The sequence below is a fragment of the Nipponia nippon genome, unplaced genomic scaffold (genome assembly GCF_047370975.1).
Source record: "Nipponia nippon isolate SJK-2023a ecotype South Korea unplaced genomic scaffold, ASM4737097v1 scaffold_4, whole genome shotgun sequence".
NCBI classification, from domain to species: domain Eukaryota; kingdom Metazoa; phylum Chordata; class Aves; order Pelecaniformes; family Threskiornithidae; genus Nipponia; species Nipponia nippon.
In genome coordinates this window covers 65,574,024-65,587,080 of record NW_028262358.1, presented here as the reverse complement: position 1 = coordinate 65,587,080, position 13,057 = coordinate 65,574,024, and the positions used below count along the sequence as shown (strand labels likewise).

Here is a 13,057-nt window from a genome sequence, read left to right as displayed (position 1 = left end):
AAATCTCATCTTTTTTGGCATCTGAAGATTTCTTCTCTGAACCACAGAAACCAGGATGCTTATTGGAAGATGTCTAAAAAACACTGATACTTTAAAATCAGTATCAGGAGCCATACAATTGTGCCACCCCTCTGGGAGCCCTGGAGACTACTTGTACTAAGCCCTGCTTTTCAAGGTTCCGTGGCCTCTAGAATTGCAGTTCTCATAACTGACTTGCTCACTTTAGCATCTTCCAAGTTTATGTCTGAGTGCCAAAAGTCATACAGAGAATAAACAACTTTATTTTATAACAGAATTACAGAAAGCAAAATATCACTTAATACAACTTCAAGCTGCTATAAATCTAATTTGGCATATTAACTATACACAGAGTCAACAGCAAAAAAAACCCCAAAATAACAACCCCCTGCAAGAACAAAATAAAAATAAAATCCAAAATAATTAACAGGTTTTCTCAATGGCAGTCTCAAATGATGGTACTTATTACTTTATGAATTAAGTCCATCGTACACTTCTACTCAGTATCCTAAAAACCTGCATTAACCATTAGATGAAGCATCTGAAACGTATACCTTCTCGATAACAGAAATGTCAGTTCTAACATGGAGACAGTGAGGTTTAATAAAAAGTGAGCATTCTACACATGTATTCAAATAATGGAAGTGTTGAAGTTTGGACACAGTAAGAAAAAAAGCACTAAGGTTTTAAGCTGCCTAGATCATCTCTTGTTGGAAGAAGAGAAAGATATTTTGTTCTTCCTTCTTCCCTTATCTGGAATGCTGCAGACAGCAAAACGTCTGCAAAAAGTTGAGCATTGGCACCAAAGTGCAAAAAGAACACAGTGCTCAGTCAGAAGAAATATGTCTGCAACTCCTTCTCCTCTATAGACTGTCACACCACCTCTGCTCCACAGAGAGGAGAACCTTAGAACAGAAAGAGTTACAGAGAGATCAGTATAAAATTTTTTCAAATTTTAGGAAATGTTGTATTTTTATAAAAATCTTTGTTATGTGATACCATATATTTACCTGAATATCTGGAAAAAAAAAATCTGTAAATTACTCCAGTAAGAGATTTCATTTGAAATATTTGGAAAAAAACGTATCTAAATTAGTTAAGATCCCTCTTCCTGCACAATTACCACCTGCTCCAGTGAACAGTGCTTTGCAGACTTCTTTTTTGTTCACTTTCATATAATTAAGAATCAGCTTCAAAAATACAAGTATTTGTGCAAAAGAAGATCATACCCTCTAAAACTTCATTTAAAAAAATTTAAGATTGTTAAGAAGTGGTTATAAAAAATAAACAAGAAAGACTGTAAGGGAATATAGACCAAAGATGTTAAAATGGAGTTTGGTATTGGCATTTAAGTCTTGAACATCTGGTCATCATTGCGAGGCTTGGTGAATTCGGTAGAGCAGCGATGACTTGGAATGATTACAGTTCTTCATGGTCATGATCACGGTCAGTATCATTTGTACTTCTGGAAGAAAAAGGAGGGGGGAGATGACATAAGCCTTCATAACGGATACTATGTGAATGTCACATCATCAGAGTCAAAAAAGTAATTTTTCCCATATAGGTTATTTTGGGGGAAGGTTATTTCATTAGAAACATTCTGTTAACTAAAGCCGCCTTAAATCCTGAGGTAAATAGTAATTCAGTTTCTATCAATGTTTTTCTTGCTTTAGTGTATTTTTTCCATCCCCAAAAATTCTCATGGTACTTTAATAGCCACCTCTTGCAGAGTTTACTGAAAATTTTAATGCACAATCTAGTGCATAAATAAAACAATGAAGGTATTTGTTCAATTAATAATCCCTTGGAATCAGAGTGTAATACCTCTCACTTTTATTAGAGAAAACAAGTCTACACAAACAACACTGTCGTAGCCATCAGGGCAGAGCTTTCATCACCTTAGAAACAACCAAGCAAGATTCGTGGCATGACTCCATTGCCTAAACACAACTGTCTAGAGCCATTTCTGCAGTCCCACCTGCCCTTCACTTGCTGGTACAGGAGGGCATAGGTCTCTTGATGGTCCAAGCTGCAGACAGATATCCAAGGCACTTCAGGTGACCTGTGTTTAGACAACTCAGTTTCTTCCTTAATGTTCAACTGAAAGGCATCATCAAACAAGTCACCAGCTCTCAAATCCAAGAGCAGCATGGTGAAATGTCTTCATATTGGTCCTCTTTTACTCTCTCACAAGAATTTCAGACTAAGAGCTGTAAAGCAATCAGCAAACTCAGACAAGAACATCTGACACACTCTGATACACTGCAAACACCATTCCACAATGTATGTATTTCTCAAAAAAGCAAAAAAACACCCTCAGCAGATGGAAGAAATTCCTTGAATGTTTTTTTCTGAATAAAATTTTTACAAAGCAGTTAAGTATTTGATGAAGGAACAGAATCAACTTTGTAGTTAGTCGCTAATGTAGAAATGTGGTGCAAACCTGCCTGATTGCTTCTTGCTCCCATGACACACTCCCTTCAAGAAAGATGTAACTACTTATATGGGATAGATTATGTTGAACACTGACTTGAAAGATACTTTTCTGGATTAAGGTAGCATGAAGAAACTGGAACATTCTGCCCAGATGTAACCGAAGAGGCAATCCCTGCCCCCAAGACCTTTAAATTCACACTGATTAATAATAAATGAAAAATGTGATAGTAGCATACATTATAATAGTAAATCCTTGCAAATCAAAATGATCTGTTCTGCTGTCTCAGTGTATCTTTCCAGCTTAGATACTGCTACGTGAACGCTGAAAATACGAGAAGGATGGTTTGAGCATGCATGTTTAATGTTGCCGTGTACCAAGGGACCAGTGAAATTACCTAAACCACAGGTATTCTCCTTGCTACAAACTAATAGTTCTCTCAAAAGTGATGTTGATTTTTCCAGGCTCTTCTGGAGTTGCCGATAACCAGTGTAAGAGCATGTTTATTCAGTGTTCATTCTGATCTTTCTATTGAACACATCAAGTAGAGGAGGGTTTTTTTGTTTTTCTTTTTTTTATTCCTAGAAATGAGGGCCTAATAAACTGACATTCCTTCAAATACCTCTTTCAACCTTTAAAACTTGAGCTTGCAATGCATTTACCTCCTTGCCTGGGAAAATGATAAAAGGTTAAATATTTCAGTGTGCTTAGGATTAAGAATTAGCTGACTAAATTAAAATGTCCAAACGTGCCCTTTCACTACTGAGGACTGAACATAGTCTTCCCACTAAACAAGCTAGATGTAAGGCAAGGACTGTAATTGTACAGGTAAACAGAAAAATGTGACACTTCCTTCATGTTTTGCAGAAAGGGCCCAAACTCACTTCAATATAAACTCCAACAACTTGACCAAACATCGTAGGAAATGCCATGAGAGTACTGTGACAAAACTGGGAGACATATACAGGAAAATTTGCAATTAAAATTAATGTCAGATTGGACTTAAGATAAAAATTCTTACACTAACAGTCTACTATTAGCGCCTGTTTCAACTCACCATTTTGTGATAGCATATATCAAAGATGCCCCATATTTTTCAAGCCTTTTATTACAGAACACAACAAAAAACTGACACTACGTTTTCCTATGTTAATTATATATATAAGCCTACCTGCCGTATTTGCTTGAGGGCATTTTTGATTTTACTCTTCATCTTCCTCAGCAAGTTCAGTTTCTTTGTGCACCACCACTCTTGTGACAGACATGTCAGGGTGCTGTTCTTTGGCTTCTTTGATTGCCTGTGCCAGTGCCTGCAAATGTATTTGAAATATGTAACTCAACAACAGCAAAAGGACATTCATGTGGGGCCAGAGAATGGGAGAGTAGCATCGGAAATTTTGGTTGTAATTGTTCAGAATTCTAAATTTCTGAACTTGAGAGGGCTCAGGCGTAAAACCAACCAAAAACCAAAACACAAAACCAACTGACCTCCAAAACACAAAACCCAAGCCCCCCCAAAAACCCAACAACCCCACTATGCTAAAAATATACCAAAATTTCCAGGAAGTAACAAATAACCATAAAGTTACCCTGTAACTTCTCTAGCTCATTCCAGGAGACAAAAAGTATTCCTATCCCCCAGAAGTTTTTGAACTTCTGCAACAGATCTGGCAAATAAAGACTTAACAAGAATGTACAGAGTACAGAAAAATAAGAGTTCCCTTCAGTTTCCTGAACAAAATGGAAAGATACTTTGGAATGTGTACTAAGTATGGTACTGAAACTCTGGAAGAAGATCATAACAGAAATTTCTTTCTCAGCACAAGAACCTCCTTTTCTCCTTTTACTGGTTTAAGAGAACTTTCTCTAGTTTAACTCAGGGAAGTGTAAATATAAGTTTCTTATAATCCCTCCTCCACATTTTAAGAAATTTTATCTTCTTAAGAGATGTACCAACACACACAGCTGGCAGTTGGACTAGATGATCATTGTATGCCCCTTCCAACTGAAATATTCTATTCTATTCTATTCTATTCTATTCTATTCTATTCTATTCTATTCTATTCTATTCTATTCTATTCTATTCTATTCTATTCTATACAAGGCTTTACAGTTACCCACATAAGAGCATCCTCTGAGACAGAAGAGGCGAAAGAGCACCTGGGACCTTCTATTCCTTCCCCTGATCTGAATCTTATTTTAGTGAGCTGTATTACTGTTGGAACCCAACATAAGGAAAAAAAGAGGAAACTGGAAGGCATTCCAAGGCAACAGTAAGCTCACTGTTCACCTTAGTATCAACCATAACTAAAAAAAAACCAAATACACTAAAAGGAGCAAGAAAAATATAATGCAACAAAAAGGTTTATCTTGATTTAGAAAAGTGACATTTTCCTAAGCCATGGGTGGTAAGTGGGAGAAGAAATAACTAACTCTGAAGAGAGACTGGAAACACCAACACCAGCCACCTTAACTATTACATGATAATGAATTTGAAGTCCTCTTAAAGAAATACGTACAGAAGAACATGCAGTGTGCACTGGTACAATACTGATGTTTGCTGATGTATTAATCCTCACAATTTTTATTAGTTTGTCTTTGCAATGCGCCAAGTGTAATCTCTGTAGTACAAATGAGGATTTAAAAGAAAGTGGCTGCTGAGATTTAAGAATCTGTTTATAATCAAACCATAAACAATGAAAAAATTTTAAGTCTCTAATTGTTAAATTACAACAAGTAATACAAGCATTTGTATTCTGAAACTCCAAATTAAAATATTATTTTCCTATTGAAAACTGTTTTAGTGATGTAGGGAGCTAAAAGACAAAAGCATAAACATCCAGCATGTAGTTTGTGTATCTGAAGAGCTCCATATCCGCTGAAGAAAAAGTGGTAGAGATTTCTTAAATCTCTTAAAAGCTGCTCACTGCTGCTTTAAACTTCAGGGATTAAAATCATATTTTGTACTTCCTTTTTTATAATTTCATTTTTACTTCATTACCCACTAATGTCGAAACAAAGAAGGGCTTATAGAATGGTTTTACTAAAGCATTGTCTGGTATACTAAAGGTATTGTGTGACCTTTCCAGATGTCTGAAGTGCACTGAACGTGTGGTCAAGGCAAATGAACCATACCTGACACTGAACAGCCCTGTCATTTAATTATGAGTTTTAAGAAGAGATTCAACTTGTCAGGAGCCACTTTCTGGAGGCAAATCAAAATGTGAAATTAAATTCCCCAAGAGCTTTTTAAACTAAATCCTGTTATGTTGATTTGTGTAGTTTCATAAAGTTAGAATTGGATTCACTGCACCTTTATGTAGAAGGTAGGCTTTTCTATTTGTATTATCCAGTGACTGTTGATTAACTTTGTTACTACAGCTTCTTAGATGAAAAACAATAAAAACTGTGTAATCATCACTACAAAAAATAGACAATTGCACTTTCTCAATTATTTTTCTGTGTATTGCTTAAATTCAGCCTTCTTAATTGGGCAGGTAGAAGTGATTTGAACCTTAGTTTCTAAAACATCGTAAAATACTGCTTTGGTACTGACAGAGATGAAAGGTACTTACATAGGATTCCAGCAGATCAACAATTACTTTTGTTATACAGAATTCTATAAATACAAGTCAAAAACTATTTTTTAAATTTGAGCAGTTTATGCTTTAATGCATTTCAAAGCTTTCAGTCACAATGAGTCCTGCATTCAGATGTTGCTGACACAACGCAGTAGAGACTCCCATCTATCCAGACTAATGCATCAAAATAAGATTATTTTAGTAATGCTTTTCCTCCCAAATGGCAAAAGCACCACTAAAAAATTGTGTCTCTTCCAAAAAAAAGCAATCCTTTTAAAAATAGTAAGAAATCCATTTACATGATCTATGATGCAACGTTACAAATGCTGTTTTTCTTTCAGTTATATTCTAAAGGCTCTTTATTCACAAAACACGCTCCCTTAACAACTTTGCCACAATTAACAGTGTCATGGTCTTTCTATGTCCTCTTATTCAACTTCTCTACCTTTCTCTTATTTCAGGTTTCTGAAATATCATCTAGATCTCACTGGACTACAAAAAGCACACTGTAAGTGTTAACAGCTTACATACTCACCTCATCATGGTCAATATCTGCATCTCCAGTAATGACAATACGCTTCTCGATTCTTGTTTCTGATACCCCACCTTTTACCATCTACAGATGGCACAAAAAAAAGCAGAAAACATCCTTGTAATTGCTTCATATTGCCACAAAGCACTCTTTTCTGTGGCACTGAAGCAAATACATTTCTGTTGCAATTAGTAGTAAATATTCTTGGTGCTAAATCATCCTTTCCTTTTTCAGTTATGCAGTTAGTCACATTCTAGCAATTGCTAAACTTGATAAAAAACAACTAAAAGAGAATTCCTTCTGTTACTGGAGCCTAAGTTTGAACAGCTCTAGATATGCAGACAAACTGGAATTCCAGCTTCTTCCACCATATAAATCTGGCAACAAGGAAATTCCAGGAGCCTTTTCTTTGATTTCAACCCACCTACCATGGGCCTCTTCTCAGTCTCTGAGTTGAGTTTTCCCTTCCTTTTCAAGCATGGAATGCAGAGCACATAATTCAGCACCACAATATGCTTGCAAAGCAATCTAGTGGTATGGTCTGTTTTTAAATACGCTCTAAACCTAGCAGCACACTGATCATCAACGCTAAGGCTGAGAAAACAATGTTTCAGTTCATCCTTATAACAGATGCCATTAGCAGAGCTCCTGTGGACCTCAGACAAATTAGTTACATTAACAAAGATTCTGTAAGATAGTGAGTGATGACAGGATTGAAACTGTAAAAATTTAGGTACATACTCATTTGTCAAACACAGAAATAAGACCTATATGAAGTACATAAAAAAAAAATATCATATTTTTGTCCCTTTCCCTGCCCTATTCCCAGATATTCCTGCTTATTCATTAGGGCTTCTCTGTTCAAAACCTGTGTACAGAAAGATTAACTCTCACACATGCCTGGAATGAATCCAATCAATTTCAAGTCAGCTTGTTTCAATAAATTAGCAGATATATGAGAAACTACCTGTAAGACTTTGAGGGTTTGGGGTTTTTTTCAGTTCAGAGAGACACTTTATTATATTTTACCTTTGTGATGTGTGTAGTTGTCGTAGTAGAAATTGACTCTGATGTAATTGTCTGTGCACTCAGCAGCACACCAGCATTGCCACTGGCACTGCCATCAAACTGTAATGAAAAAAAACGGTATTTTTGTAATTTGGCATTTCAAAGCTTTGTTTTCACAGGAGAAAAGGATGGTTTTCTTACTAAACACATTCTTTAGTTCAGTTAGAACTGAAATCTAAACAGAAGCCATCCAAGTTTACTGAGTCATGTAAGACTGTTGTTATGGTTCATTCTTGTGGAAAATTTACAATCAAAGCTACATTTTCCTTTCAGGAGCAATGAGATATTTTAATCAAGTTTCCAAAACTAAAAATGAGTTGTACATTTGCAGATGGCAACTAAGTCCTTACATAAAAAAAAAAAAAAACCACTTAGAATTTAGGAGTAACGCTGCTTTGTCTACACACATTTCGCTTCCTAATTCATAGCCAAAGTATAATCTTAGCTGCTAGAAAAATGTATAGGTTTTTGAAAAGCATTTTTTGGACATTATCTATTTAGACCTACAAGTAACTGGAATAAAAACCAGCTTGCAAACAATATAATAACCCAGCCACCATACCTGTGGAGATTCATATGTGATAGTTTTAGTTTCTGTTTGAACAATTGGAACTTCTTTAGTGGAGATTTCAGTTCTCTGTGTGGCATCTGAAATGGTTACCATCTCTGTTTTCACTACTGGAGGCTGTGGTGCAAGAAATAACCAATCAATTCAAAAGACAGAAGAAGGTTTGTAAAGTGGACCAAAAAAACACAACCAAAAACTCAAGAAAAGCGTAACAGTAAGATAAGTATTTGACTGTCTTCCCAATCAAAAAGCATGCAATAAATAAGCAAAGTGAAATGAAGACTAATGCACCAGCCCTCTAGTATCTACATAACATGGTAGGAAAATTTAGTCTCTTAATAACCTTGCCGAAGTTCTGTGTTTTAGCCAACAGTACGTATCACAGAAGGCTACTGCTAAAACCAAGCTGTAACACAGGTATTGAAAATGTGTAGAAGAACATCACTAGGGAAAAAAAAATATCTTAGTTTGCATAAAGAAGCTGATAGCTAGCTCAGATGGATAAGCTTCATATTAGAGTCAATCTGGGAAAATACCTATCCCTGCTCAAACTGCACATAAGCACTAGAAATTCCAAGGAAATTACGTAAAAGTTTAACTTTTTAATATGTACTGCTTCTGGAACAGAAAAAACCAACTTTGACCATTGGATTGTAAGCAGCCTACTTCTAATGTAATAATTCTGGAAATCAATGGCTTCTTTTGACAACAATCCTAAAAAGCCATTTTAACCATTTAGAGTTAGCTAGTGGTGTTCTCTGCAATATCACAAAGAAAGCAATTGGGGTCTGTAAGCCAGTGAACTTGTGACTTATTGGAGCAGATTTTCAATATGTTTAAGAACTTAAAAAAAAAATCTAGCAAAGCCTTTTGATATTTTTCTAGATGCATCAGTTGCTGTCTCCCATTGATTTTTGATGCACATTGGGAGAATCCCAGGAAAAAAAAAAAAAAAAGAAATCCTTTCTTTCCCTCACGCACACTTGCACACACAGCAGCCCTTCTCGCTCCAAAACTAGCTGTTTTTACGAAGTGTGGGTGCCTGCAATTTCTAAAGGTCTTATAAACTAATTCTTTCACATCATTAACCAGAACACCTGTGTATGCAAAAGACAACAAAAGAAAGAAGGTAAGTTGTTTGGATTTAAGCGCAAAGAAAAAAAAAACTTGCCACCATTACAAGAACAAGCAGGCAGACAAACAGGAAAAAACCCACTCAACTGTTGAAAAACTCAGCAGAAGAACATGCCAACTTTACAAAGAGATGCATCCCTGTGCTTCATTTTTTCCCTTTCTGCTTCTTTATAAAGTTTGCCCAGTAATGAACACTTCAACCTTGTTTGGCTTAAAACAACCGACTGTGACTGGAACGCATGCGTGCTTCCTTAAATATCTACTGCACTAGAGGACTTCATTGTAAGATTGCGATATATGTCTCATACCTTTACAATGCAGCGCTCTCACCTATGCAATTTCTAGCCATACTTAATCTAGTCTATAAATTCACAACATTTTCTGAAAGGAAAAAAAAAGGTAAAAAAGCTAATGAGGGAAAAAAAAGGAACAAAAATTTGTGACGGGTGTTTTCTACTTTCACTTGCCAATAGTTTTCCAATCACAATTACATGTCATGGACGTGTCAAAAACAATTGACAAATAGACAAGACAAGACTTAAAACATTGGAAACATGTAAATAATAAATATACATTATGTATGTGCATATAAAACAAGGGGGAGATAAAAAGAAGATGGCAGTCTTCGGAAGGTTTGCCTTACTGGTGATTCTCACTCAGTTCTAGCAAAAAGTCAGAAACCATAACTGAAGGAGACAGAATTTCACTGCTCATCAATGGTTTCCCCTTCCAAATGATCTGAATCTTGTTGGATGCCTGAAGAGCTGGAGGAATAGGAGAAGAAGAAAGGCAGGTATATTTTCACCCCAAGAAATATCTCTGCTTAATCTAGTTGTCAAACTGTTCTACCATTTACCTCAGAACAACAAATTATTTGTGGTGCAACATCAATGTCAACATGAGACACATCTCCATTGAGTTTGAGCTCTTCTTCCTCTCTTTCTTCACCTAAATCTTGCTTAATTTCCTGTGACAAATTCTGCTCTTCTGTAGCTATGGTAACTGCATTTTCCTGGACCAAATCTTCAGCTGTAACTTGCGTGTGCTCAACTGGTACATGTAGTTTACTGCCTTCTGGTGTGGCTTCCACATGCTGTATTTTTTCTTCATGTTCTTTCCTTTTCACGTCTTCCTCTTCTTCCTGTTCTTCCCTGATGACTTCCTCAATTGCCCTATGATGTGGCTGGTATTCTCCCACCTCTTCATCCTCACTCTCACTACTACTGCTGCTGCTGCTGCTACTATCTGATGGCAGTGATGAAGAGTCCTTTTTTGACAGATGCTCCACCTTACATGCTTCCCCAGCATCAGCGGCAACTTGCATTTTCCCTTTGTTGCTTTCGTCTACGACTAGTGTTTCTTCTATCCCAACCTCTGCCTGCTTCTTCTCCTCCACTATGTCCAGAGTCTCATGTGAACTCTGCACAAAAAACACGGATGAGGAAAAACAAAAGTAGAGTATATGAATAAATTAAAATGACGGAAACAAAATTAGCTGATGGCTGGTTCATGTCATGTAGAAGACAAAAGATGGTTGTGATGGTTAACTGAAAAAGGAAGGAAAGAAAGAATGAAGATGGGTTGGAAGAGTTAGAGCCAAATTTAACTATGGAAAAAATCAGTAGAACCTTATCAGCATCGCTGACTCCGGTACAAGGCCCTCCTGCTCTGGAAGCATGTCTCTGTGAAACAAAAAGCAATCAGAGGACAAAAATCAATGCATAAGCCTTTTCAACAGGTTAACATCCTCCAAGCAAGCTTGAAGAATGTATGTACGCGATACTAGACAGATACTGTGTATTCACTGCAAGACTCACATGGAACTACGCTCCTTTCCTCCCACTTTATTGAAATATTCCATTCAAAAGTAGGTAAGAATTATGGACGTTATTAATTGGGATAAGGATTTAATTACGAAAGACTGAAAATAAAAGCATGAATGCACTGGCCAGTGATGCTACTGAGGCAGTTATTTCTCTCAGTTAAATCAGGAATTAAGAATAAATACTATTAAGGGAAAGTAAAAAAAAAAAAAATATTTAGCATTCTACTGTCAGTTTATCATCACACAAAATGAAAAAAGATCAGTGTAAGATTTTATTAGTTGTTCATCTTTGGTCTGTTACTTCACAAAACTTAACAGATAACAAGAGGAAGACTGTTTAGGGCGGTACGTTGTCAGAACAGCAATACACCATTACCAGGATGATCCCATTAGGATTCAGTCTGGAGCCAAAATGATGAGATTAAAGCAGTTATATTAGTATTTGTTCCGTAACAAAACGATCTGCGATGGATATTCCAGAAAGCCCACCGTAAATTATGTGTTAGCTAGTTTTTTTGATCTAATGCATTTTTAGTGAACGGTTTGCAGCAAAATTTGGGTTCAGACAATAAGGATACAAAATCCGACACATCATCTGTGACTTAATCCTAGCTTTTATTGCTGCTTACCAAGCAAAGCACCCAGGGCGTGTAAGCCGGCATTCCTGGTGAAGCCGAAACCAGGAAAGCCCCAATTATTATTTCTGGAGTGCTGCAAATGCAGAATTACGCTCTCTACCCGGGTCTCTCTCCCCTCTAACACAAGCAACCAGCTTACCGGCTCCGATACACGAGAGGTAAGCCGCAGGCCACCTTTCTGGCATTTTTAAGGCGCTGGGGGCCGGCGACCGCTCTTTAGCGGGCCCGGGAGCCGAGCCCGGGAGGCGGCCGCCCCCAGCGCCGCGGTGCCGCGGGGGAGCGCGGGGGCGGGGCGGGCACCTGTGGGGGCGGCGCGGCCCAGGCGGCGGTCTCCTCCCGCGCAGCGCCCTCTGCTGGCGCAGCGCCCTCTGCTGGCCCCGCGCTGGCGGCGGCGAAGGGCCGGCTCCTGCCCCCGCAAAAGCCCTCCTTGCTAAAGAGAAGGGAGGCGATCTCCTCTTCTAGGCTCTAGACGGGTTAGGAGAGGGAAAGGAAAGAGTTAGACAGTGGCGGACGGAGCGGCAGCGACCTACAAAGGAAAGGTCTGGCAAGGGAGACGCGTGACAAAGACAAGGAGCACGGCGGGGCACGGGCCCCGTCAGGCGAAACGAGAACCGGCGGGACGGCAACCTGTCCTCACCGCAACGCACAGTCATACTCTTAAGACTGCATCTCTCCACCATGCAGATCACACTATAAAAATCGAAAACATTAGCATTTCCATGGAGTTTCCAAACAGAACAGTTTACTTAGGCGGTAACTCCGTATTTACTACTGGGATTTTTCCCTTTTAAAAATCCATTTTTAACACCTTTTCATGCTCAGTCGGCTCAGAGCTTCAGGGCAGTCAAATGCATTTCTTTGAACAATACATACCCACAATGCTGAAACGATGTTTTCTTTATAATATATGTCATATATATGTTTTTCAGTTGCTTAAATAACCTAAGCAAATTCCTTTCTATTAAAGACTCTGTTTCCAAAAAGCCTTTCCCGTTCTACTGGGAAAACTTGTTTTATTCAAACGTACGTAAAAGGGTACGTTGCTTTAAAGCATAAATTTTGTTCATAGTCTGATCTATTTTCTGTAGTACTATAAATCCATGCAGTAAAGCAAACTTTTAAAATTCATGTGGGTACAAGCCTCTGAAAAGGCCGAAATTCTTTACTCCAGTTTTCCTTCCACGAGCTCTTGTATTCAGTTAGAAGCAAGAAGAGTTAAAATAAAAAGCCAACAATGTAACAAATACCTAACATGGATA

At 37.7% G+C, this 13,057-nt stretch overlaps 1 protein-coding gene across 11 annotated transcripts in view; it reads right to left on the bottom strand.

Moving 5' to 3' along the window:
* Positions 1–261: 261 nt before the first annotated feature.
* The window catches only part of EPB41L2 (erythrocyte membrane protein band 4.1 like 2), a 123,598-nt gene continuing 110,802 nt past the window's right edge, over positions 262–13,057 (bottom strand). For 3 of the 11 annotated variants that reach the window (XM_087773307.1, XM_087773308.1, XM_087773319.1), the window contains exons 16-23: positions 12,099–12,263; positions 10,964–11,017; positions 10,192–10,755; positions 8,196–8,318; positions 7,595–7,693; positions 6,569–6,649; positions 3,624–3,762; positions 262–1,483 (exon numbers count right to left, since the gene is read on the bottom strand). In XM_087773307.1, the coding sequence (XP_087629433.1) occupies positions 3,655–3,762; positions 6,569–6,649; positions 7,595–7,693; positions 8,196–8,318; positions 10,192–10,755; positions 10,964–11,017; positions 12,099–12,263 (1,194 nt within the window). In that variant the 3' untranslated portion in view covers positions 262–1,483; positions 3,624–3,654. The remainder of the gene's footprint in view (positions 1,484–3,623; positions 3,763–6,568; positions 6,650–7,594; positions 7,694–8,195; positions 8,319–10,191; positions 10,756–10,963; positions 11,018–12,098; positions 12,264–13,057) is intronic. The other 8 variants (XM_087773309.1, XM_087773310.1, XM_087773313.1 and 5 more) reach the window with 4 other exon arrangements.